Source organism: Podarcis liolepis (assembly GCF_965112155.1).
Source record: "Podarcis liolepis genome assembly, chromosome: 7".
NCBI lineage: Eukaryota > Metazoa > Chordata > Lepidosauria > Squamata > Lacertidae > Podarcis > Podarcis liolepis.
Window position 1 is genome coordinate 69637769 of NC_139561.1, and position 24403 is coordinate 69662171.

Consider the following 24403-nt stretch of genomic DNA (forward strand, 5'->3'; position numbering starts at 1 on the left):
GAACCTGACACAGGGACAAATAGATGAGGATGTCTTCACCCCAGTATGGCTCCCCTGTTTCATGTACAAAACCAAACAAGAACCCACCAACAGCATGCGAATCAATTTGGCTTACTTGACCCAACAAGCCCATCCCGCCTCACAAAGGCAAACAAACCCCATTGCAGCCAACTAACCATACCCTGGGCCCCCAACCTCTCTCACTACCAAGGAAACGTAACAAGCGAACAGAAAGAGAAGCTATCTAGAAAACACTAATATCCCATAACAAATGTAACTGATCTGTAGAAAAGACTGTACAGCTTGAGAAAAGAGGCATGTACTTCTGTAAACCAAGAAAAACTTTAATAAAAATAGATAAACTTCAGTAAGTCTACTTTGAGTAAAAGTGAACACTACTCTTAGATTCTTTTCAGATATGCCTCCAACTGTAAATAGAGATGGGAAGAGTATGGGAATAATGGATACACTGGTCTATATTTCATATTTTTGAATAAACAAAGCAAGAACTTCTGCATATTTGCACAAACTTCAATTTTATAGCTCATGGATAATTGTGTTATGTGGGGAGCCAACAGGAGTTCCAGCTATATTTTTATTCACTCCCCCCTAACAGCTGTTTCATGCTGCAGAATAAAGGCCCTCCAATTCTATAACATAATGGGAAATTTTGCTGGATTACTTTAATAATTACATAGCTGTTCCACAAAAAATACATTAAATTATGTAATGCTTCTAACATTTAACAATGAAGGTTACAAAAAAACATATACCTTTGCAGAGAATTTTTAACCATTTTGCTCCTTAAAACTATGCTAGACTAAACTAGGCAGGAAAATATTGACAGTCAATTCAGTTCAACCCATAACCAGTGAAAACAAATTGCTCTGGGGAAATCACACTGCCATTTCATTTGTATGGTTCTTTTAAAAAACCAATACAAGACAAAACAATCCATTGGCAGAACTTCATGCCATTTGATTTAATAAAGGAAACCTTTTGAGAGGCAATAAGTCTGTTGCCTCGAAGAATCATTTATGATTCAAGCTGCTATAGTGAACTCTCTGATTAAGTCCATTGTGGACACACAGTTAAAACAGTCACAGCAAATAACTCCTTAATAAGTCTAAGGCTTCTAGCAAGTACCACCTCCAGCAATGGCATCTGAAGGTATCACACTCCATCCTGAGGCAGTTTTAGGGTCACTTCCAGACTATCTTTTTATTACACATTCATCCTAGTTTGTTTGCACTAAGCTAAGAAAGAGATTATATGATGTCTGCTGTTTATTGAGCTTTGGTTTGTGTGGAGGTTATACTGCTTCCTGTCAATTGATTGTCATCCTGTATTTTCTAGTCCAGCTTGTTGTGCCAGAGTGCTTTAATCCACTTCAAAAGTGCAAACCAAAATGTTTTCTTTAATGTACATGAAAACATGTTATAGTCTGTAGGGTTTTTTTAATTTCACACGAACTTGAGATGTGAATTCATTTGTACATTATTAGAAAAGTAAAATAAACACTTTAGACTTGTTATTATAGACCAAAGTCATATGAACAGTCAATGCCATCACCAAGCAAACCCTTCCTCACAAGTTATTTACAAAGATTCCAGCACTTGAAAAAGCACTGTTGCTTTTAAACTTAGAAAACTACAAAATTTTAGAACTCAAATTCTGCTCTTAACTGTTACCTAATTTAACAGTTTATAGCTCATAAAACACTGTATAAATAAATACTGTTACAGCTGTTAAATGCTTCCTAGTCCCTTGTCTCTCCAAAAAAAGTCACTTACAAGGTACAGCTTATAAACTATTCCTCACTCTGCCTCATTCTTGTCCTTTGCCTTGTGTCTCAGCCTTGCTATTCACTTCTGTGTCCACATCAGCTTAACCTATGGGCTGCATTTGGAGAAATTGTATTATCTAACTTCCCTAAATGCTGTCATTTTTTTTCTGAACGGTCAGGTATACAGTCAGGGTCAGGGAATGCTCCTGGACCCAGCACTGTCTAGGGAGATGCAAGTGATGGAGGTTGCTTGGGCTGGTTTTGCAACCATGGCCTTACCTAGGGAAGACTCACCTAGCCACAGATTTAAATCTTTTAAATAAATGAATGAAACACTAGCCTTTGATTTACAACAGCAATACCATTATATTGTGCTATTATAAAACAACATTTATACAATAAACCTAGTTCTATGGGTAGGGGAAGCATAAGCATCTCTCACATTAAAATACAGTACTGTACAAGTTGTCAACACTTTGAAGGTCTTTCCTGTAAGTTAACAGTTAGCCATCTGTTCAGTGGTGTACCATATGATATGTGAACTCCTCATGTACATCAATTCTGATCTGAAATGGCAATTCACATGCAGAACTCTGTTTCTGACTGCCCTTGATGGGCATAGTGTATCTTTATATTCAACAAAACAACAGGAAAACACCTGTGGTGACAGTTTCATGCAGGGGTTCTGTTCCTGGCCATCGCACACATAAGGGAAGCACAAATAAGCCCACCTTGCCCCACTGTGCTCCATCCCCACTTCACAACTCCCATTATGCCCCCATTATGCCCTCTTCCAAAAGGACCCACGCATCAGGGATTGGGCATCAACTGGAAGTGAGCAAAATTGTTGCCACCTGTATTACTAACTGCTTGTTATACAACATAATCCAAACTGACAAAACAGTTGGCATACTTAGTCAAACCACTAGCCCATCTAATGGCCAATATTATCTTCCTCCTATGTGCTGATAGTATCTAAGGATATATCTTAATGCATAATCTGTCAAACAGATATTCCCAGAATGGCATCGGAGAGTGCCAGCCATACCGTGCTCTGCAACCCAGTGTCCTGCCACTTGCACCTTGATGCAAGTTGGCATTCTCGGACAATCTGCGGGTCTATGAAACAGTCCTCCCCCAACCTGGGGAGTCTGCCAGGGCTAATTACCCCCGTATCAGCCCTGAATTACCGGCACGGCTGGGGTCCAGTCGTATGGGAGTCAGCCATTTCCCACTGCCAGAAACAGGAAGCTCTCCTTTTACATTATCTTAACATTACATGCACAAATTGTTAGAAGCAGATCAAACATGAAGGCTTCCTATCAACTCTCTTGCGGTAGCTCTATGCCAGCTCAGTGGGCAAAGTTTTCCTAGGATCAGTACTGTACAATGTTGCCAGCTCATGCTACATACACTGATAAAAAGTGACTTAGTGGCATCACCGTCAATTTAGGAACTTCCTGTACTGTCAAAAGTGGTGCTGAAGAGGAACTTTTGAAGAAACATGAAAAGCAATGCTGGAGTGATTTCCCCCTTTTATTTGTAGTATCTTAACTAATAATAGGAAAATCTGGGGGGGAAATTCTTATGGCAGAAGGCTTTGATGATCTGGGTAGGCAAACTAAGGCCCAGGGGCTGGATCCAGCCCAATCGCCTTCTAAATCCGGCCCGCGGATGGTCCAGGAATCAGCGTGTTTTTACATGAGTAGAATGTGCCCTTTTATTTAAAATGCATCTCTGGGTTATTTGTGGGGACTGCCTGGTGTTTTTACATGAGTAGAATGTGTGCTTTTATTTAAAATGCATCTCTGGGTTATTTGTGGGGCATAGGAATTCGTTCATTTCCCCCCAAAAAAATATAGTCCGGCCCCCCACAATGTCTGAGGGACAGTGGACTGGCCCCCTGCTGAAAAAGTTTGCTGACCCCTGATCTGGGCTAACAGCCAAGGTGGCATATAAGGGGATACTGCAATGTAATATAATAATAGTAAACATACGTTTTCCACATTGACAAGCCATATATCTAACTATGGTAATGTATCATTTTTATGCAATGGTAGCCACTGAATATAGTCAAGGTCATGACCTCTCCATGTTTTACAGAAAAAGTTATCATGGAGTTTTTGTCAAGGACAATATACGTATTGAAATGAAGCCTGCAACAACTATAACAGAATATTGTGAAGGAACAATCTTTCTTTAGAGACAACAGCCTGCTGCTTGAAAGATAAAATATATATTTAATGAGATTTAATGGGTCTATTCTCCTTTTTTAAAAACTATAAAATGCTCTCTGTATGAACTACATTCTACAGAATTTCCAGATTATCACAATTAATCTTGTTTCTTTTATTTTCCTTTTGTACCCTTCTCTTCCACAAAGATAGGGATCAACATTTTGCTCCAATGCAAACAGCAGGCATTTTAAAATCAGCTGCCCCTATCCCGAATAAAGAGTTTGCCTCAAGCCAGAAATAAACATTTCCTTTGTAGAAACCTTTGATGGCTACCTTGCTTGCAAACAACATGCTTTCTTCTCAAATGCCTCAGTAGGGTTGTTTATATTGTTTATCTAGTAGCAGACTGCCTGTTTGAACTTATGATCTGAAAATACCTTTCTTTTCAATAAACACCTGCATAAATTCTTTTTCTGTTCTATTCTAGTCATCCCTTTTTTTCTGTTCCCCACAACCTTCACTTCCTAAAAATGGGAATATCAGTGAAGAAAAATATACTCGGTGACCAGGGCACAGTGCAGAGATAAAAGAAGAACTGATAATGCAGCCAATGTTTTCAATTTGCCACTAGAAAGGCAACACATCATAACCTTATTTTCACTGCTGAAAAAGGAGATAATACCTACAATACTCAGTTTGCTAACAGAATGACTCACAACCCTTTCCATTATGATAGTCATACTCACACTTATACTAAACGTTATAAACATGTTATATAAACTGCATGTTATAAACACATGCAGAAGTAGTTGTTTGGACACAAACTGCATCTGACCAACCCTGTAAAACAGAGGTGGGGAACCTCAGTCCTGGGGGTCAATTGCAGTCTTCCAGGCCTATCTGGCCCTCAAGACTCTACCTAGGCCATGCACCCACCCACCCCTTCCAGTCCTGCTATGCACCTTCTTAAATGTTTTTATCTGGCCTGTAATGTGTTTGAACTGTTATAATGAATGAAGAATGGAGAGATGTGTGTTGTATGGGTTTAAAACTTTGACTTTGACATGGCTGGAATGTAGCCAAACGGTACAAAAGTTAAAGTGACAGACCACTTTTGCTTCTACCTGTGCCCACCACTGGCATGTGACCCCAGAAGCTTTCATACAAATGAATATGCCCCTCAGACTGAAAAGGGTTCCCCATTTCTGATGTAAGCATTGGCTTTTTGTATACAGATCTACATGGGACCTTTCAAGCCCTTACAGTCAATGCATACAGAACTGTACATTGGATGGCACACAATTAATATGACAAAGGTGGTTGTGGGAATCAGATGTGAATGAGAAGCCTAGTCATATGCATTACGGAAATTTAATCAGTGGTATCGGGAAGAAGTAATCAATTAATCCACCATTAACCTGCTTCACACAAGTATTATTTCACTCTAGTCACAATCATTTCATCTTTGACAATTGCAGGTTAAAATGTAAGTTAAGAGAATGGCCAGTTGGTTATGATGATCAGTGTTTCAATCAACAGTAATTCCCTTAACATTGTTTTATTACCACAAAAAGTATTACAAAAGTATTGGCTTATTCCTGAACTTGTGTTTTAAGCAGCTGTCACAACCAGGTAATATTTGCAAGGCACCTGAATGAACGGACACTTCCTTATTTTAGTGAAAACTACAAATGCCAATAGAAAATACCCTAACAAACCCGCCATCTCCAATTTAGACATTAACACTTTTATCATGGCTAAAAGATTATTGGGATACAATTCAGCCAGATAAAAACCATCATCCTGTAGCATAAGGATGTAAAGACTAGAAAGGTTAAACAGAAAGTATGTGTGTAAGGAGCTAAAAGATTCCATGGCAGCTGATCAGTAGTTAAGGATAGAAGTTAACCAACTTTTAATGGTTTGGATAGAAGTGGAACAGAGTTTGGGAATTTTAAGAACAAAATGTGAGCAGTGTATAAACATAGTTTGCGATAGGAGGCAGTGTGATTAAGTTGCAAACCTAAGAGCAATTGTTATTTTGGAAATATTACAGGACTTCTGTTGGTAGAAATATATGCATTACTATGCATATTTCACTGCCCTTGACATTTTAATATCACATAATTAAAATGCTGAAATTTAATAGTATTCTTTGATGCGCACCAAACTTGTTTGTCTACCTTATCAGAAGTGATCAAACATTAAGGTTAAGGGATGACTTTCACTTACTAACATACTTCAGAAACAGACAGATTTTAATTTGAAAGCAAGTTAGTAACACAAAAGTATGTTTCTTTCCGGACAATAAGAACGTAAGAGTGCAGAATTAGGCATGTCATAGCCCACTAAAATCAATGAGATTAAGTGCACAAAACTCAGTTATAGGATTGGGCTATGCTACACCAAAAACTAAAACCATGAGTTAATACATAGTTGAACACCACATTCTCTTATTATTTCATCTAACTGATGTGCTAACATAACCTTATATTCAGTACACTTAAAATAATTCTAAGCTTGGAAGGTCGTTATAACTCTTTATCCAAAGCTCAATTGTACTATTTTGAGTAAGGGAACAAAGTTCTTTGCTCTACCCCTAGGTCTGAAGGTCTTTCTGACCCAATATAACTACTGACAATCACGTCGCGTATGATAGGTTGAGCTACTTCAGGCTACCTGGAAGCCCTTTCTGAGTCTACTGAACCAAAAACCAACTTCCCAGCCACCAGTAATGACAATATCTTTATCTCGTCATAGAGAAATGAGTAAAATAACCAGCTACTAGAGTAGCCTTAATAATGTAACCTGGTAAAATACATTTAAGTGAGAAATATGCTTATTGTCCATGATAACAACTGAATGTAATGTGCTCTCCATGATAACAACTGAATGTAATGTGCTCTCATGTACATCCCATTAAAATTAACACTGTCATTTACTTATGCAATAAAAGATAATATCATTCATAAAGCAAGAGATTCCTGCTAATCAGAGCAAATGAAAAGCAATATGCACTTTGACAATTTATACCGGAATTCTTTGGAGCTTCAAATATAGAAACCATATCTATATTTTACAAAAATCATATTTTACAAGTAGTCAGTTTTGGAAGGAAACATTTGTAGATTGAGAAATTACTCAGTTCAATGATGTCCACATATATATGTTGGTTGTTCATCCAATTCATTTCTGAGGGAAAACTGGCATTCCTTTACTGGCAATAACTGTTAGTTTCACACATATACCCATCTCTTTTGAGTTATACATGTAATTATTTTGCTAGAACTCTCTCACTAGATTCCAAGGCCATTCTTTTGATAATTTATGATTTGTACATATTAAACATTCCATTGCCCATCAGCAGATGAAACATGGTTTTCCTAGTCACATCATCAGAAAAAGCATAAAAGATAGATAAGAGAAAAAAGTTAACCTGACAGGAAGTACAGTATGAGTTGTTTATCACAAATGCCCATTATCATGTAACAGTTTCCACCACTGTATACTTTTCCATTTTTGATTATGAATAACTTGAAGGTGCTGATACAATAGCAGTATAATGTTACATTAGAAATTGAACACAAAGCCTCATCTCTCTTTCCATTCTATCCTATGCATGTTAACTGGGAAATAAGTTTAACTGCTGCTCAATGGAGCTTATTTCCAGATAAGCACATAAAGGGCCAAAGCCATACAACACAATCCAAAGTAAGTCTACTCAGAAGTTAAATGAGACCTCCTCCCAGGTAAGTGTGTATAAGGATTGCAGCCTCTGTCTTTCAGCTTTTGCAGTGGGGGTAGGAAGGAAACCTGTGGCCCCCTATACACTGTTGGACTCACATCAACCCCAGCCTACATGGCTAATGTCAGAAATAATGGAGGATGCAGGCTCCCCATCCCTGTACTACACAGTCCAGTATTCCATTCTTCTAATGTTTGACAAATATGCTACAAAATAAAAAAAATCCATTATTCTCAAGAATAATTCACTGACCAAAAAAAACAACTAACACTGAAACTATACTTCTAACGTCTCCAAAATAACTGTATAGGTGGGAAATAATCTGAAATGATGAAATTATCATACAGCATACTATGTGAGGGATATGAACAAAGGATGACCACATTACGATGTGCTGACTGAACACGCAGATACATAGCAACTTGTTTCAGACAGAATGCTAAACTATTATTTGTTTAGCTTAATTCTGACTTGTTTGTACATTCAAACCCAACTAAGCTCATCAACTATGATCTGAAACCATGGTCGGAAGGTAACTTGCGTATTTCACTATGAACATGGATTCTAGGAACATGCTTCCTACCATCAATGTGTGAGGGAGGGGGGGACTTAACAAAGCTATAGTTAAATAACCAAACTTTTATCAGACTAGTGTCTAATCAATCCATGGCCCCATCCAGAGAACTCTGCAACTAACTTTTCTAAATTGTAGCTACCTGCACAAACTTGCAACACAGGCTCCTCCTACACATGTACTATTGAGCCCATCCTACAAGTAAAAAAGTTTTTATCCTAATTCTGAAATAAAATTTTCTACAGTATGCCCCGGAATATCAGTAGCTGGGCATGACAAAAAGAGAGCGTTGTCACACTTAGGTCCTGTTTATGGGCTTCTCACAGACATCTGGTTGGCCAGTGTGAACAGAATTCTGGACTAGATGGACCTTTGGCCTGATCCAGCAGGGCTGTTCTTATATTCTTTCAATGAAAGTCTCAGGGGGAACCTCTGCACAGCTCTTTGTGCCATAGGCCACAAGGAACACTGTATTCCCCCAGCCCACCCCTTCCCACAGAATCAGGAAATACACAAACAAACAGGCAATTCTACCAGCAAAATCAATTTACTGTACTGATTCTATTAGCACAGGCCATTCACATGGGCAGAAACAATAGGGATTGAAGGGTGGGAATAATGTCCTGCTAGAATGGCCTTTGCTCCTTGCTAATTCCCTGTATACATCTCTCTACCTGCTATTATCCCTTGCAACTGTAATTCTTATACAATTATTTCACCACACTAGAACTTCTGCATGCATGTAAACCCATTCATTGCAAGAATGATTTCTACAGGATGAGAGTGAAGTTCAAGAAAAGTTTAGTTACACCTGATTTTTGTCATAGCCCTGTAACTACTTGCCAAAGAGTGCCAATTGAGGCTCCTTAAGAGGAAATGGCAACAATGCAAATGCACATGTATAAGCATTTAAGCCCCATGGAAATTAAGGGTTTGATTTCACAGAAGCTCTATACTGGAACATGGTCAACTATTTCGAAACATAGTATGATTTTGGCTGAAAACATATAGTTCTATAATTCTTATTAAAGATCTTTGCAAGCAAGAAAACAGCTTTCCTGGCCTATCTCCTGCTTTAAAGTAATTCATTTTGAATGTACACTTAGGGAGTGTAAAGGTACAATTAGAGGTTTTATTCTGCTATATATTAACTCCCAAAGGGACTACAATGGTTTCAGCAGAGCCTGCTGAAGATTATTGACTTCTTCCACCAAAAGTCAATAATCCTGCCAAGACAGGATTAAGCACTCAAAGTGCTTAGAATATATTTTCTCAGTAATCTTTACAATTGCCTTGTAAAGTACACCAGTCATATAATCATATTGCAGGAAGGGGGCTAAGAGATAGTGACTTGTATAGGACTACATATTAAGTTAGTTGGTGAAATTTGCACCCATTACTTCAGATCCTGCGTTAATGCAACCTTTCTGTGGAATTATCTGGCCTATCAGCAGAGGAGATGGGGATGAGGAATGCATTGCTTATCCTTTCCTGAAATTCAGAAGTGCACAGTGCCACTAGTACAGACTGTTGCAGCTGGCCAGCCAGGATCCACATCTGAGACATCTTCAAGGACAAATTATATGTTATATTTTTTGCTGTAAATCTAAAATTCTTAAGGGTACATATAATGTAATATGTGAAAAAGACAACCCCTTGTTTAAAACCATGTTTCATTGTACTGTACACTAATCAAAGAGCCATGCAGAATTGGCTACAGCTCCCTAGAGAGTATACACTTTGTTGTGAACAATGGGGAGTCCTGTGACACTTTAAAGACCAAAAGGTTTATTATGACATAAGTTTTTGTGGCCCAGAACTTATTTCATCAATTGCCATTCTCAGCTAGCAGACATACATATATACAGGTGTAAAGGAAAAAAAAGTAAACAATAGGACCATTAAATGCCAGAGGTACAATCTGTGACATGTATACTTTTGAGCTCTGCAGTTTGGCCCCACTGTTTACATTTTTTCTGTACACCTCTGCACTAGTCAGATCCCATCTGAAGAACTGTATTCAGTCCTGGACATTGCACTGGAGAAAACAACTCCTGTGAGGAAAGGTTGAAGAAACTGGATATGTTGAGCCTAAAAAAGAGAAGATGGAGGGAGAAAATGATAGCACTTTTCAAATACTTAAAAGGCTGTCATGTAAAAGAGGACAAAGACTTGTTCTCTGCTCTTCAGAAGGAGTAGTTCTAATGGGCTTAAGTTACAGAAGGATAGATTTCAATTACCCATTAGGAGAAACTTCTTAATGGTAAAAGTAGTCGGATAATGGAACTAATTACATAGAGGAGCGGGCAGCTCTCCTCACTGGAGATCTTCAAGACTGGATTGCCCTCTGATTGGGATGCTCTAACTCTGGATTTCCTACAGCGAGCAGCAATTTGGTCTAGAGGGCATGTAAGACTCCCCTCCTAACAGCCCTGTGGCTGTTTGTGCCATATATGCATTATTATCCGTGCAAGTAGGAGGAGATGGAGCACTGCTCAGCGAAAGCACAAGTGCTGCGTGTAGAAGGCCCCAGGTTTGAATTCAATATCAACAGACAGTATAATCTGACCAGGAATATAGGCAGCTTCCTGGGGTCACAGTCTGCAACAGTTCCATACCACAGGAATAGCCAGGAATAAGACACTCTCTCTCACCCCCCCCATAATAGTTTTCTCTCCATATTTTTTTACACATCAGGCAAATAGGGGGGGGGGAGTGGAGGGGTAAACAAAACCTCCTGTCACAATAAGTCTTTGAAGATGCCACCGGGCATTTGCTGTTGCCTGACTGTGAAACATTAGACATCTCTCAACTTTAAATAAACAAAAACAACCTCCGGGGACTCCAATGGGACTTACTCGCAGGTAAGCAACGGTAAGCCTAACACAGCTACCCATCAAGACCTTTGTTTTTGTTTTTGGGTGGTTGTGGGGTGGGGAGGCGGAGGTGGTGGGGAGGAGGGGGGAGAGAGGGGAAACCTCACCCACCCACCCAAGCACAAAGCAGAAATTATGGGATGGGGAAGAAGGAAGATGCGGCGGGTGGCCGGGAGGGGGGGGTGGCGAGCTGAAAGGAAAGACAACTTGGCATCCTCTTCAAACTTCCCCACAGGACTTGGGGAGCGCGGCGGTGTCCGAGGCGGCCACAGAGTTAAACGAGGGGAAGGGGCAGTTTCCGAGTCCCGGGTCGAGGTGGGGGGTTGGGAGCCCCCACTCCGTCGCTCGCTCATTTACCTACCAACTCACTCCGATTTGGGGGGGACGGGTGTTGAGCGCACTTAATAGGACAGACCCCCTTCCTCCTCCTCCTCACTTTCTTCTCAAAATGGCGGGAGGAAGCGCCGCCTAACGGTGTGTGCAGCGCACGCGAAGCGGCGACGGCGACGGGGGGACGGACGACGACGACAAAAGACGAGGGCCCCCCGGCCCCCCCCATGCACAAAGTAATCCTCTTTTCCTCCCATCCCCCCCAAACTGAATTCGAAGTACAAAGAGGGGTTGAGAGCCTCCGCTCTTTCCTTCCTGGCCGACACCCCCCCCCCCCGCGCACTCCCCATCTCTTTTCCCTACTCACCTCCTCCCCTCGCTGGACTCTTCTCCTTTAAACTCCCACAACAATTCTTCACCCGCCCCCCCCTCTCCCTCCTTCCACTCTTCCCTTACCGGAGCGGTGCTCGGAGCGGCCAAGGCGCATGCGCGTAATAACTGGGGCGGCGCGGGCCGTTCCGGCCGGTTTGTGAGGGAACCCGAGGGATTGAGGCCCGGAGTGGAGGCGGCGGGGCGCGCGAGCGAGAGGATGAGGGTGGGAGGGGCGCGAGGCTCAAGCGGGAGCGCGCGCATCGGCCGGCTCCTGGGGGGCGGCAGGGGGGTGTTTTTGGCAGGCGACTTGGGAGGGGAGGTTTTTTTTTTTTGCGTGACACAAGTTGCGACACAAACACACCCACCCACCCCTGAATCTTGTGGGTATGCGGATTCTGGCCCATAGGATGTTGCTGACCTACAGCTCCCATCCTTCCTGCCCCATGGTCATGCTGGCTGGGGCTCATGGGAGTTGGGAGTCCCAACAGCATCTTGTGTTGAGGGGGGGTGTGTCCCACACAGGGGTGGCTCGTTCTGTTTGGCCGCCTGAGGCAAAACGGGAAGGTGCCATCGCCCCGTCCTGCCTAAGCCTCACTTACTGGGGTCATGAGGCGGCAGCTTTCAGGGGTGGTCTGGCAGAGATCTGGTGAGATCTCATGCAAGCTACATGAAATCTTGCAAGAGATCAGGAGTGCCGGCTTGGCCCCGCGACCGTGGGTGCCTGGGGTCGTGGGTGCCATGCACCGTGCATGGCCCTGGCACTGAAATTGTGACAGCTCCCTCATGGGGAATTTTGTGGCACCCAGGGCCCCAAAGAATGGGCAAGAGATCCGCAAGATCTCACGGAAGCTGCCTCTGTGTGACCCCAGCCCATGGGATTCTGCCGCCTGAAGCAGCTGCTTCACGAGCAGGCCGGCTCTGGTTGCAGGTTCGACATCTCTGCTTTCAAGAACAGCAGCTCCTTTTTCAGTTTTTTAATGTGGCAACAGAATTGGTTTAGACTTCTTTCCCCTGGTATTGTATCCACATGCATGTCATACAGTTATGCTTGTGAGTTCTGATGTATTACTTGTCTTATAAAAGGGTTGGGATTTGATAATGAAGAAAATAACTTGCAGGGTTTATGTGTTCACATCCAACGCCCCTTACCAAATTTGCACCCAAGGCTGTTTTTGCATCTACAGCAGCTTTTATGATTCAATAAGTCTTGTCATGCGGTCATGATTGTCTTGCCACTTTTAATGCATAGTATTTTTGTTATCTTGCCATTTGTTCAAGTTGTTTACCTCCATAATTGGGAACATTTTATTGCTCAGTTATGTCTGAATGCTAAAACAATAACAATATTTTCCCCCAATAAAAAGATTTTTCTCCCATTGGAGTTGTAAGACACATGTATAATGCAGGGAAAAATAAAGCCTCAAGCAGGCCTGAAACTGTTACAATTTAAATGAAAATGGGATCGAAGGAAGATGATACATGAGAAGCTAAATGGCTCACATGAAGTACATGTTAAACTAGTCTTGATTGCTAGAGTGAGATACTTTTAAAACCTGCTATTAAAATTCACTAAACGGGAGCACATATTTTGCCTAATCTGCATATCTGATTTGATGTTAAAATCATAATTCTGCTGATGGTTAGGCAGCATGCTGGTACATTTTACTTGCAATCCTATACATGGGGGGAAATCCCATCAAATTTAATAGGAATTACTGGCAAGTAAAAGACTAAACAACAACAACAACAAAACATGCATAGCACCACACTGGTGTAACTCATACAACACACAGACACACACATCTGCATGTGCGCGCACACATGTTTATGGTGTCTTCTGCTCTTAAGGCTGCAATCCTGTATCCGTTTATCTGGGGTCTGTGGGATTTTGCTGTAACATTTATTAATTTAAATATACCCACAATGGATTTATTAGTGGCAGTTATCATCAGTGTCCTTCGGTCAAGTCCATCAAACTGAGTTAGTCTTATCCATGTCAAAGTTGCTAATTTGTCATTGAACCAGACAGAGATCTCCCCAGTGTAGGGCAGTTTATACCATTTTCCTGTTTCCGTGTGTTTTGTTGGTTTGTGCCACTTTCCATCACAGGGCTCTTGAGTCAGATGAAAACAAAAGCATGTGGTTCATACCTGGCCAACGACATTGTGGTTGGGCACATGCGGAGATCACAATCACCACTTCCTTCTTCATTCACCTGTGAAGGGATTTCAAGTGTGTATCAAGTAACCACACCCACCCCTGTGGACAGCAGGATCTAGAATCAATCTAGATTGAAAGCAGTATGTTGAGGACTAGCATGAATGATTGCAGATTGAGAAAAAGCTACATTTTTGTTCTACAAACAGGTTAGTGTATACACAGTCCGAGTCAAACCATTGGGCCATCCAGCTCAGTATTCTCTATACTGACTGGTAGTGGCTCTCCAGGATTTAAGATAGGGTTCTCCCCCAGCCCTACCTGGAGATAGGACTGTGACCTGCATTTACAGCAGATGCTCTACCACTGAATTATGGCCCTTCCCCATATTCCATCCTGCCTGCTCCACAGAACCACTTAGCTGCATTTTTCTATACAGTACTAGTTAGGGGTCCCTTCCAACTCTATGATTCTGTGGTTCAAACCTGCAGATTATAGTCAGTATAATCCTTCTAACCAGGTTTGCAAAGCCATTTCAAAGTGTGTAACAGCGGCCACTCTAACGAGGAAGTTCACAACGTGTGGAACTTTGGCACAGCTTTGATAGGTTTTCAAAGTGGCTTATGTTAATACAATACGAAAAATTTAATTTGGGTGGTGTGTGTGTGTGTCTTGTAATGATTTTGTCCAAAATAGCCCATTCTAGATCTTCTGGAAAGTGACAGCTTTATGGATAGTACAAAGCAATGTGCTTGCTGAGGTTTTATACAGTGGTGTAGCAACAATGTCATAACGGCTGTTCGAAATAATTGCTCACATATGTCTTCAGGCTTCATCTTTTTAAAGCTGTGGCGTGGTGATAAGAGTTTAGCATAATGCATCCAATTTGATGGACAAGTCGGTGTCGCTCACCTCAGCTGGTGCTACTGCAAAAAACCTTTACTTTGGTATCACTGAATTAAAAGAAGCAGCTTCCTTTTAGAGTCCAAACCTCTGTTTGCCCATTTCTCCCCCAGCCAATTGATTCCCAAATGAGCCCTGTTTTGATTGGAGTGACCGGAGCTGATCTTCCTTTATCTTTTGTGCTGAAAGTGAAAGGATCGATTGTAACTGAAATAGTACAACAGGCTTGCCATGAGTATATCTAGTATGCATAATCTACCGAAGTCTGTCAGATAATTTAGCATTCCTGTTGCTTTCCAGTTTGTACAGCTGCAGATAGATTGTATTTGTTTATATGTTTTGAAAGATTTGTATCCTGCCTTTTTGTCCCGTTATGAGACAATCAAGGGGGATAATTTTTTTTTGGGGGGGGGGGGACATGGAAGAAGATACAAGATGGGTAGGGATATAATACTCAGGTATACACTTCTATCTTTAAATGCTTCAATGGCAGACATCACAGTTCTTCAGGAACATTCTCCAAGCTAATCTAATATATATTTATTTATGTAAGCTGTTCCGGGAGCCTTTCCAGCTGAAGAGCAGGATAAAAATGCTTTCAATAAAATTACTGAATAGACAACAAGAAATGCATGTATTTATTATGATTTGTATACAGTGCAGTGCTAAGTAACTGTCCTATTAGTGCAACAGGACTTATTCCTGCAACAGGACTTATTCCTTCCCCTTCCCTAAAACTGCTCCAAACGTTTGGGGGGAACCTCAGAACAAATATAGGGGCACACAGGGGGAGGAGAGGGGGGAATGTCCCATCTCACACACTTAAATTCTTGCGATGACAACATACTTAACACTGCATTGGATACAAGTCACAGTATATATGTATGCATAGCCCAGTTTCTGCAAAGGGTCAAGATGGATATACAGTGGTACCTCTGGTTACATATGCTTCAGGTTACATATGCTTCAGGTTACAGACTCCGCTAACCCAGAAATAGTGCTTCAGGTTAAGAACTTTGCTTCAGGATAAGAACAGAAATCTGGCTCCCGCGGCGCGGCAGCTGCAGGAGGCCCCATTAGCTAAAGTGTTGCTTCAGGTTAAGAACAGTTTCAGGTTAAGTATGGACCTCCGGAATGAATTAAGTACTTAACCCGAGGTACCACTGTAAAAGAATACCACAATATGTTACAATGAAACGACATAATAAAACAGCAAAACACACCAGAATCTATATAGAACAAATCAAATGCCAGTTAAACCCTCAAACTGCCTAAAAGGTTGATATGAACATATATGCTAAAGGGGGGAATTTAGGTGCCACTACTGGAAAGGACTTCTATTCATGTTCCCACCAATCTAACCCTGGGCATGGGGTGCACCTAGAGAAGGATCTCCCATTAATTGCAGGAAGGTTCATGTGAATGTTATGGCACAGTCCTGGAAAATAATCACGATTTTTAGAGAGATGTGTCTCATTTCATGGTAATTGTGATGCAGAGACCCTTCGATTTTATAATGATTTAGGGGTGTCTGGTGTGCTGTGTAAGTTAGGCAGAATCTAAGAATGAGGACCATTCAGCACCAGAACACAATATGCACAGTTAGGACCATCAAACACTGCAAATTTGATTCAATATATAATTGCGCACAAAAAAAGTAACAAAGTAAACCATCTTCTATACACAGTGATAAAATGCAAGGTATATTAAAAGACAGAAGTGAATACAACAGGCAAACTATTTCAGATTATTCAAATGAGGCAAACTACTCTTTCAGTTGCTCAACAGCAAGATAAAACAGCGTCTGAACACAGTGACAAATTACAGCATGTATTGAAAAACAAATGAAAACACACTCTCCCAGACAAGCAAGCTTTCAGTTGGTTGCAATATATTTGGCAACTGAAAGTTTTGTTTATCTGCAACAGGTTGTTAAGTCACTTTTTCTTGTGCCTTTCAATATCCTGTCATGCACATCTCAGTCTCCAAACTGAGGAAAACTTCCAGGGTGTCAACACATGCCTCAGGTTCAGTTTCCTTAGAATGAAGGTCACTGAAGCCTCTTTATGATATATGGTTTTATTCATATGTGTATATATATGTATATGTATAACCTAAGCGTAGGGTGGAGTGGCTCAAAGCATGAACACTTCATCAGATCTTGCGTCCCCATTAGGTTTCTAGAGGAGTCCCAGCTTAGGTTCAGCACATAGCAAGCCATGCCTCTGTGTCTTCAGCTTCTAGGGCATGTTGAATTTTTCAACTTTCAAATTCCAAAAATGAGGAGTGCTAACAAATTGTAACATGACTTGGGAATTCAAAAGATGTATTGGTTAAATTAACATATTTTAGTTTGGTTTGGTAAATAACTACATTAAAATATTCGCTTTTTGAACGTTTTTTTGTGGAATTTCCATTAATTTAAACTTGTCTTACTAATTTATGTGTGAAAAAATGTGTGAAAAAATTGCATAAAAATCATTAAAAATGATTGCCAAGTACGTGCAGTTATATTACTTGTCCAGTTGTTGTTGTTGTTGTTGTTGTTGTTGTTGTTGTTGTTGTTGTTGTTGTTCTTCTTCTTCTTCTTCTTCTTCTTCTTCTTCTTCTTCTTCTTCTTCTTCTTCTTCTTCTTCTTCTTCGGCTACCACTACTTCCATCCTAACCAGTGTGGATTGACCTACAATGGCTCCTAAACAGAGAACAGGACTGAGGACATTCACACATATGAGCAAATTAATTGGAACTGGCAGAGAGTTGTTGCTCTCTGAAGTCCCAACTCAGATCTTTCTGTACATCCAAGAAGGACACCTTCCATCAGCTCCAGTGTTTCATCCCTGTTGTTGCTGATAGACTGTTCTGACAGGGTCTGTGAACCTCCTTTGACATGTAAACTTACAACAGCGGAAGTAAATAAGTTAACTGATGGCCCTGCCAGGCTCAGTCCATAGAGAGTTGTGCAAAACAAGGAAGCAGGTAGGTGTATACACATAAGGTGTGTAATCTTTGTTGTACATTTTGTTGCTATAAACTGTCTTGTGCATAGTAATATAGAAAGCTGGCATACAAATTAAAAGTCAAATGAAATGAAATAAAATGAGAAATGTGAGGGCTACATCAGAGGCCAAGAAACAAGTCAGTGAATCAAAGCAAGACTTGATGAAAGTTGCTTAAATTTCTTTTACATTTGGTTTAAATTAACTGGTGCCATTGCTTTCTAATGTTGTTTTATGATTACAAGGTAATGTTGCATGCTTAGTAGGATATGCTTTATGCAGAAAAACAAAACAAAAAATTCAGCACTACCTGAAATTTTCAGAAGGTAAAATTATTTTTTTTATTGTTTTCCGAGAGCAATTTAGGTGCTTTTTAATCAGACATAGATTAACCAAGCTAAATGTTGACCAGTCAAAATATAATACCAGATTTGACTTCCTCACACCCAAAAACACATTCTTAAGACCCCTCCCCTCCCTGAAGAAATTTTGAAAAATAAAGTTTAGCCCCCTAAGATGACATGCCTTACCAGTGGAACAGGGCTTGCACAGCTTCTCCTGGTTCAGATGTTATGGAGTAGAGCTGTCTGTCATCAGTATTCTGATGGGAACAGCCCAAGGCTCCTTCAGATTAACTGACTAGAAGATTTCTGCTGCAGGTTCCCCAAGTGCTGTTGTCACTTAAACATTAAAGCTGCATGCTGTGAATTTTTTATTTTTTTGCAGTAGGACACCCCCATTTGAAATCAAGAACTCCAAGGATCAGAACTCCCTGTGTGTTTTCGAAAATGTTTGCTCAACTAGTTTGCCTAAGGCCTTGAATTAAACTGATGGCAATGGCAAACCCTCTTCCCACATACAGAAATGTTTCAAACTAGCCAAGAGAAACAGCTCTTTCAATATACCAAATTATGTCAGGTTTGTTGAAAAAATAGAACCCATAGCAAAGTATTTCCTGGTGTTTTTTGAAGGCACAGCGAGCATAAAATACATATTTATATAGTCTTTTAAATGCAGATTAGGTACCCAGTAGAGGGATACATGAGCACAATTATGATTATTTTGCTTTCCCTACCTCCTCCCAGATTTGCTCTGTTTTGCCAAGGGTGGGGGGCGGCATCCTTTTATTTTTGGCCATTGCTGTATTGCTGCACCTTCCCGGCGCTATCAAGAAAGTACTTTCTCAAGCAATATTTTTTCAAAGAGGGATTTTTGGAGCCAAGAGATAAGGGGTGAGCTTTGCATCTGTCTGTACAGAAGCTATTAAATTCTTATCACAGGTCGTTTATAGGCTTGGGGATTTGGAGTACATAAACAGGCAGATGCAAATGTCCTCCAGTGTTCTTGCTCCTCAGGAGGCACTGGGGAGAGCACAATCGCTTCAATTTGCAGCCCATTCTCTGTTGTTCCATTAACTTCCAGCGAAAACAGATACACCTGTTTTATCCAATATAGATTTGGGAAAGTGGCTTGTCTGTCTGTCTGTTTGTTCTCTATGTAAAAGGGAGTCCTTGGAGCACCCTAAAAGGTAAAGGTAAAGGGACCCCTGACCGTTAAGTCCAGTCATGTGCGACTCTGGGGTTGCGCCACTCATCTCGCTTTACTGGCCAAGGGAGCCAGCGTTTGTCCGCAGACAGCTTCCGGGTCATGTGGCCAGCATAACTAAGCTGCTTCTGGTGAAACCAGAGCAGCGCACAGAAACACCGTTTACCTTCCCTCCGGAGCGGTACCTATTTATCTACTTGCACTTTGACGTGCTTTCGAACTGCTTGGTTGGCAGGAGCTGGGACCAAGCAACGGGAGCTCACGGGGATTCAAACCGCCGACCTTCTATTCGGCAAGCCCTAGGCTCAGTGGTTTAGACCACAGTGCCACCCACGTCCTACAATTGCCTAACCTTGACTCCCACAGGTTCAAGTCGGGGGTCACAAGCAAGAGACTTCAGCCAGGAGATTGAAGCAAAACAGCGGCTAGATGGCCTAATCTTTATTGTTGCAACAAGACTTCAAACTACCACAAAGACGAAGCAGCCAGAAGCCTTGATCAATTGTTAGATCAGTTTTTAAAAAAGGTTTCCCATAATACATTTCCAGAAGCATCATCAAGACATCATAGATATGTCACAGAAATGGTGTGGTCTCCAGGCATGCCCCTGTCAATCAAATATAGTTTTTCACGTGTACATCACAGTACAAAGGAAAGTATTTACAGTTCCCTGGTTCCTGAGTCAAGTCAAACAAACCCCTTTGTCTTGTTCCACTATGGGGTGGGTAGGCTTTGTAATTGAGATGTTTATCTGTCTGACGCTAGGTCATGACTCCTTTTGAAGGCCCTGCTGACATGACTGTACATCTCAGGGATTATGGTGGGCTCACTAACCTCTCCCCTTGTACCTCACTTCCCTGGGTCCTAAGTGCCATTGGAACTGAGAAGATTGATATGAGTGATATCTTATGAATTTCTAAAGTTTTCCCATTGAGCCAGTACATGGATACATTTGCCAGTGAATTGCTACATTTGGTATTGGTACTTACCCTGTTTTCCTTTGTTGGAGACCTGGGGCTCAGCTGGGGCTCCTCCTGCAAACTGAGCTGAGCTTCCCTTGCAGATGCAATGCCTTTGCAGATATGTTCCTGTTAATTTTCTTGACATTAGGGGCTGCTGTCGGGATCTTGAGTTTCTGATTAGACAGGCACTGTTGGCCACAACTGGACCTAATGGTCAGGGGTCTCTTTACCTTTACCTGTGAACGGAGTCTTGAACCTAAATACAGTGCTCCCCCCCCAAAAAAAATGTTTAGGGGTACTCTCATTTTGACTCAAGAAAACCACCACTTTATAGTTCAAATAAATACTTTAAATGGACAAAAGTACAAAGATTCACAAAATGTTTAGGGGTATGCGTACCCCTGGACCCCCCCCCCGAAAAAAGCACTGCCTTAATGAATGTGTGAGGCAAGGCTCGTGGTTGTGGGGTGTCTCTCAGCACCTCCCATCCTGTAACATCTATTGTTTGGCTGCCTGTTGGATATCATCACCAAGTTTAGAGCGAGGGTTCCCAAGGTGGGGCGCTTACAGAAATTTAAGACTGATAAAATGAGAAACTGAGGAAACCAAAGTTGGCATTGCAAATCAGCCAGAGGTTTCCTAGCAGAACCTAACCTACTTTCTGCCCACCCCTGCTCCACACAGACAAACCTTGATGAACCAAATATACGGACTGAATTAGTGTTAAACGGCAACCAGCAAACAAGGTGGTAGAGAAAGATGGATTTGGAGGACTATGAAGCAACCTAAAATGCAAATGCTTGAAGAAAGTCATGCATGAGCTCAGGCTGGGTGTGTGTGTTGCAACATATAATTGACCCAATCATAGTGTATTAATGGTGAATTTATACTGGATTGCACACACATTTTTGTTTTATCAGTTGTTCTGTGGTGCTTCCCCAATGTTATTGCATTACAGTCATGCCTTGGAAGTTGAACGGAAACTGTTCCAGAAGTCTGCTCGACTTCCAAAATGTTCGGAAACCAAAGCACGGCTTCTGATTGGCTGCAGGAAGCCCCGTTGGATGTTCAGCTTCCAAAAATAGTTCACAAACCGGAAAACTCACTTCCGGGTTTGTGGCGTTCAGGAGCCAAAACGTTTGAGAACTAAGCTGTTGGAAAACCAAGGTACGATTGTATTGCTTTTTGGAGATGCCCTCTTGGAATAAAGCCTGGGAGACCAGGGTTCAAATCTCTTCAGCCATGAAGCTCACTGGGCGATCTTGGGCCAGTCTCTGCTTCGCAGGCTTATGTACCTTACAGGCTTGTTGTGGGGATTAAATGAGGAGGGGAAGAACTATGTACACCACCTTGAGTTACTAGGAGAAAACGGTGGGATATAAATGCAATAATAAAATAAATAGAACACAAAAAGCAGGGCAAAATAAAACAAAAACAGAACATCTGTGCTGTAAATAGTTATAGTATTTCAACAAGAAGTTATGGGGCACACACCGATTAGAATCAAAGCTTTGTGCCCAATCTGAATTTTTGCAGGAGCAAACAGTACTGAGAGAGGGGTCATGTACAACTGCCCTGATACCATCATGTGCAAAAATAGCCATCAATTCCTCATTAATAGGGCACCTGGAGGGGCTCTCTGTCACACTGAGGGATAGTTTGGGACCTGGGCAAATGAATGAACTTGAGACAGGGAAGTCCCTTGGTAGAAAGCACGAGAATAGAGAAGCCGGTTGCTTTATTTGCCCCAGGATTAAGCTTGCCAAGCCTGAAACTCTGAGTAACAAAGGGATTATTTTCCTTCCGAAAGCATTTCAATACAACCCTGGAAGAGAATGAAGTTGCGCACAACGTATGGGACTAAAGATAAATGCTGTCGGGGACCCAAACCTGTGGGAGAGCAGCTGGGGGGAATTAAAGGCTGCGCTGAATGATTTTGCTGCATAATGCGTAAGAGGTCAAGGAAGAGGGAAAATGATAAAAAAATCACCTGTATATGTGTGTGTATAAATGTCTGTGGAATCTTTAAACGGAAAGAAATAAAGTCTTTTATGTGCTAAATCCCGCATGGGGCTGCTAATACCGTCCTTTATATTGCTTCTTTGTGGCAATGGAAGAAAGTGACGTCCTGAATAGTATAAAAGGCAGAAAGGTTGGGACCCTTTTAAATACACTTCGTCAGGGCCTTTCAGCAAGTCTTTTGGAAGCATTACCTTTTCATCCCCCTCACCTTTTTTTATGGTGAGATAAAAAATTCTGTTGACGGGAAGGGCACACATCCAAGTTAAGCCCCAGACTGGTCTTTTTTGAAGATGCTTGATCAAAGCACCAGTGTGTCCCTTTTGAAAAAAAAATGCATCGTTTTTATTTTATTTTTAAAGTCAAATTCATTGAGCCAGAATAACCTCTCTCGCAAGTGTGCCTAGAGATGCTAATTTTGAAAGTCAGTCTCATTCTGAATTTTGCATCTATTGATACTGCCCTCACATTGTTCTCTTCCTACTTGTCTGATATTTCTTTTGGTGTTTTCCTAAGGGGAAGCTCTTCCTCCGCTTTCCCTCTCCCTATTGGCGTCATGCAGAGGACATCTTATTCCTGTGCTCTCCTGTGCTCCTCTCTACAGAAGCTGATTAGCATGCCTGAACCCTGGAGAAAGATGGATGGAGCTCTTTGTATCTGGCCTCAGATGGATGGTGCTCCCTCTGCATCTGGCCACAGTCTTATGAAAGAAGGCAGGGTGGCAAAAACGTAGCAGGCATTCAAGTGAGGTTCTTTCAGCTGCTATGCAGGTATCAAGTTGCACCAAGGCCTTCTAGGAAACTTCGGTAATTAAGCTGTATATGAATTGCTTAAAGGAAGAATTAACAATGGATGATTTCCCATCCCTGAAAACATAGTGCTGGCTGTTATCCAGTTGTGTCTTCATTCTTAGATGCACATCAAGGTTCCTTGATAGCTCAAAAAACAGGAATTAAGACAAACTAGGTAGCCCTTCAATTAGCAAAGTCAGAAATTAATTTTAGGTGTGCTAGGCAAAAGTTCAATAGAAGCTACACTGGATAGCTTTCCTTAGACTGGAGAGGATTTCCCATAATGGAATCAAGTCCTGCCTTCAGGTGGTGCAAAATCCTCTTCTTCCAAAAAAAATATCCAAAGTAGCTGTGTTGACCCTTTGGAAAACGGTTGGCTAGCAGCCACCCATTATGCTTTCACAGAAAGGATTAAATATTGCTTGCACCTAGACTTGACGTGCTGCTGAGAATGCCAAAAGGGAATGTGTTGAAGTTGTGCCCCATTAAATTCCTCAAATATTACATTCCCTTGAAACTTATTTGGCCCATCCATCACTCTTCCTGTCTTTCACACAAAGAAGAGATGCTTTGAAAGGCTGGATGACATGTATCCCATCTCTCCTAAAATTTCATTTGAAGCCTCTTGACAGTGCTGCCACTTCAGGGTAACATGAAATTCCAGTGGGGTGGGGTGGAGAGGGAACGTAAGCCAAGGGCCCCTTTTTCTTTCGCATTCACTTCCCTCTCTGGTACATCCTCCCATCTCCAATATCCCCAATGTAGCTCCTCCTCTAGCCCACTATGTCCAGCACCATTATTGTTGCCATCGTCTTGCTGCTTCAGGAAAGGAGGGGAACACATCCCACTTGGCTGCTGAACCATGTGCTGGAACATCATAGGAAGCTCTGTATATTGAAACAGAGCTGGGATAGCTCAGTTGTAGAGCATGAGACTCTTAATCTCATGGGACGTTGTTTTGAGATCCATGTTGGGGGAAAAGGCTCCAGAGACATTGCACCCTCGTGGCACCTTCCAACTCTATGATTCTCCTGCATCCAGCTCAGTATTTACACTTACTGCTAGTAATTTGTCAGGATTTTAGATAGGAATTGCTCACAGCCCAGTATAGCCATGGAATGAAAGGCTGCCACATCAGGTTGCTGTTACAGCATTCTTCAAACCACTGAA

At 41.6% G+C, this 24403-nt stretch overlaps 2 protein-coding genes across 14 annotated transcripts in view; one reads left to right on the forward strand and one right to left on the reverse strand.

Moving 5' to 3' along the window:
• LOC310710876 (lethal(3)malignant brain tumor-like protein 4) overlaps positions 1-12154 on the reverse strand; it is a 58074-nt gene extending 45920 nt beyond the window's left edge. For 2 of the 13 annotated variants that reach the window (XM_083512142.1, XM_083512141.1), the window contains exon 1: positions 11945-12154. In XM_083512142.1, the coding sequence (XP_083368268.1) occupies positions 11945-12121 (177 nt within the window). In that variant the 5' untranslated portion in view covers positions 12122-12154. The other 11 variants (XM_083512139.1, XM_083512138.1, XM_083512146.1 and 8 more) reach the window with 8 other exon arrangements.
• The window catches only part of LOC310710915 (putative transmembrane protein 244), a 56049-nt gene continuing 42554 nt past the window's right edge, over positions 10909-24403 (forward strand). Inside the window, exon 1 of the mRNA XM_083512260.1 lies at positions 10909-11146. The gene's annotated coding sequence lies outside the window, so the exon portion shown is untranslated. The remainder of the gene's footprint in view (positions 11147-24403) is intronic.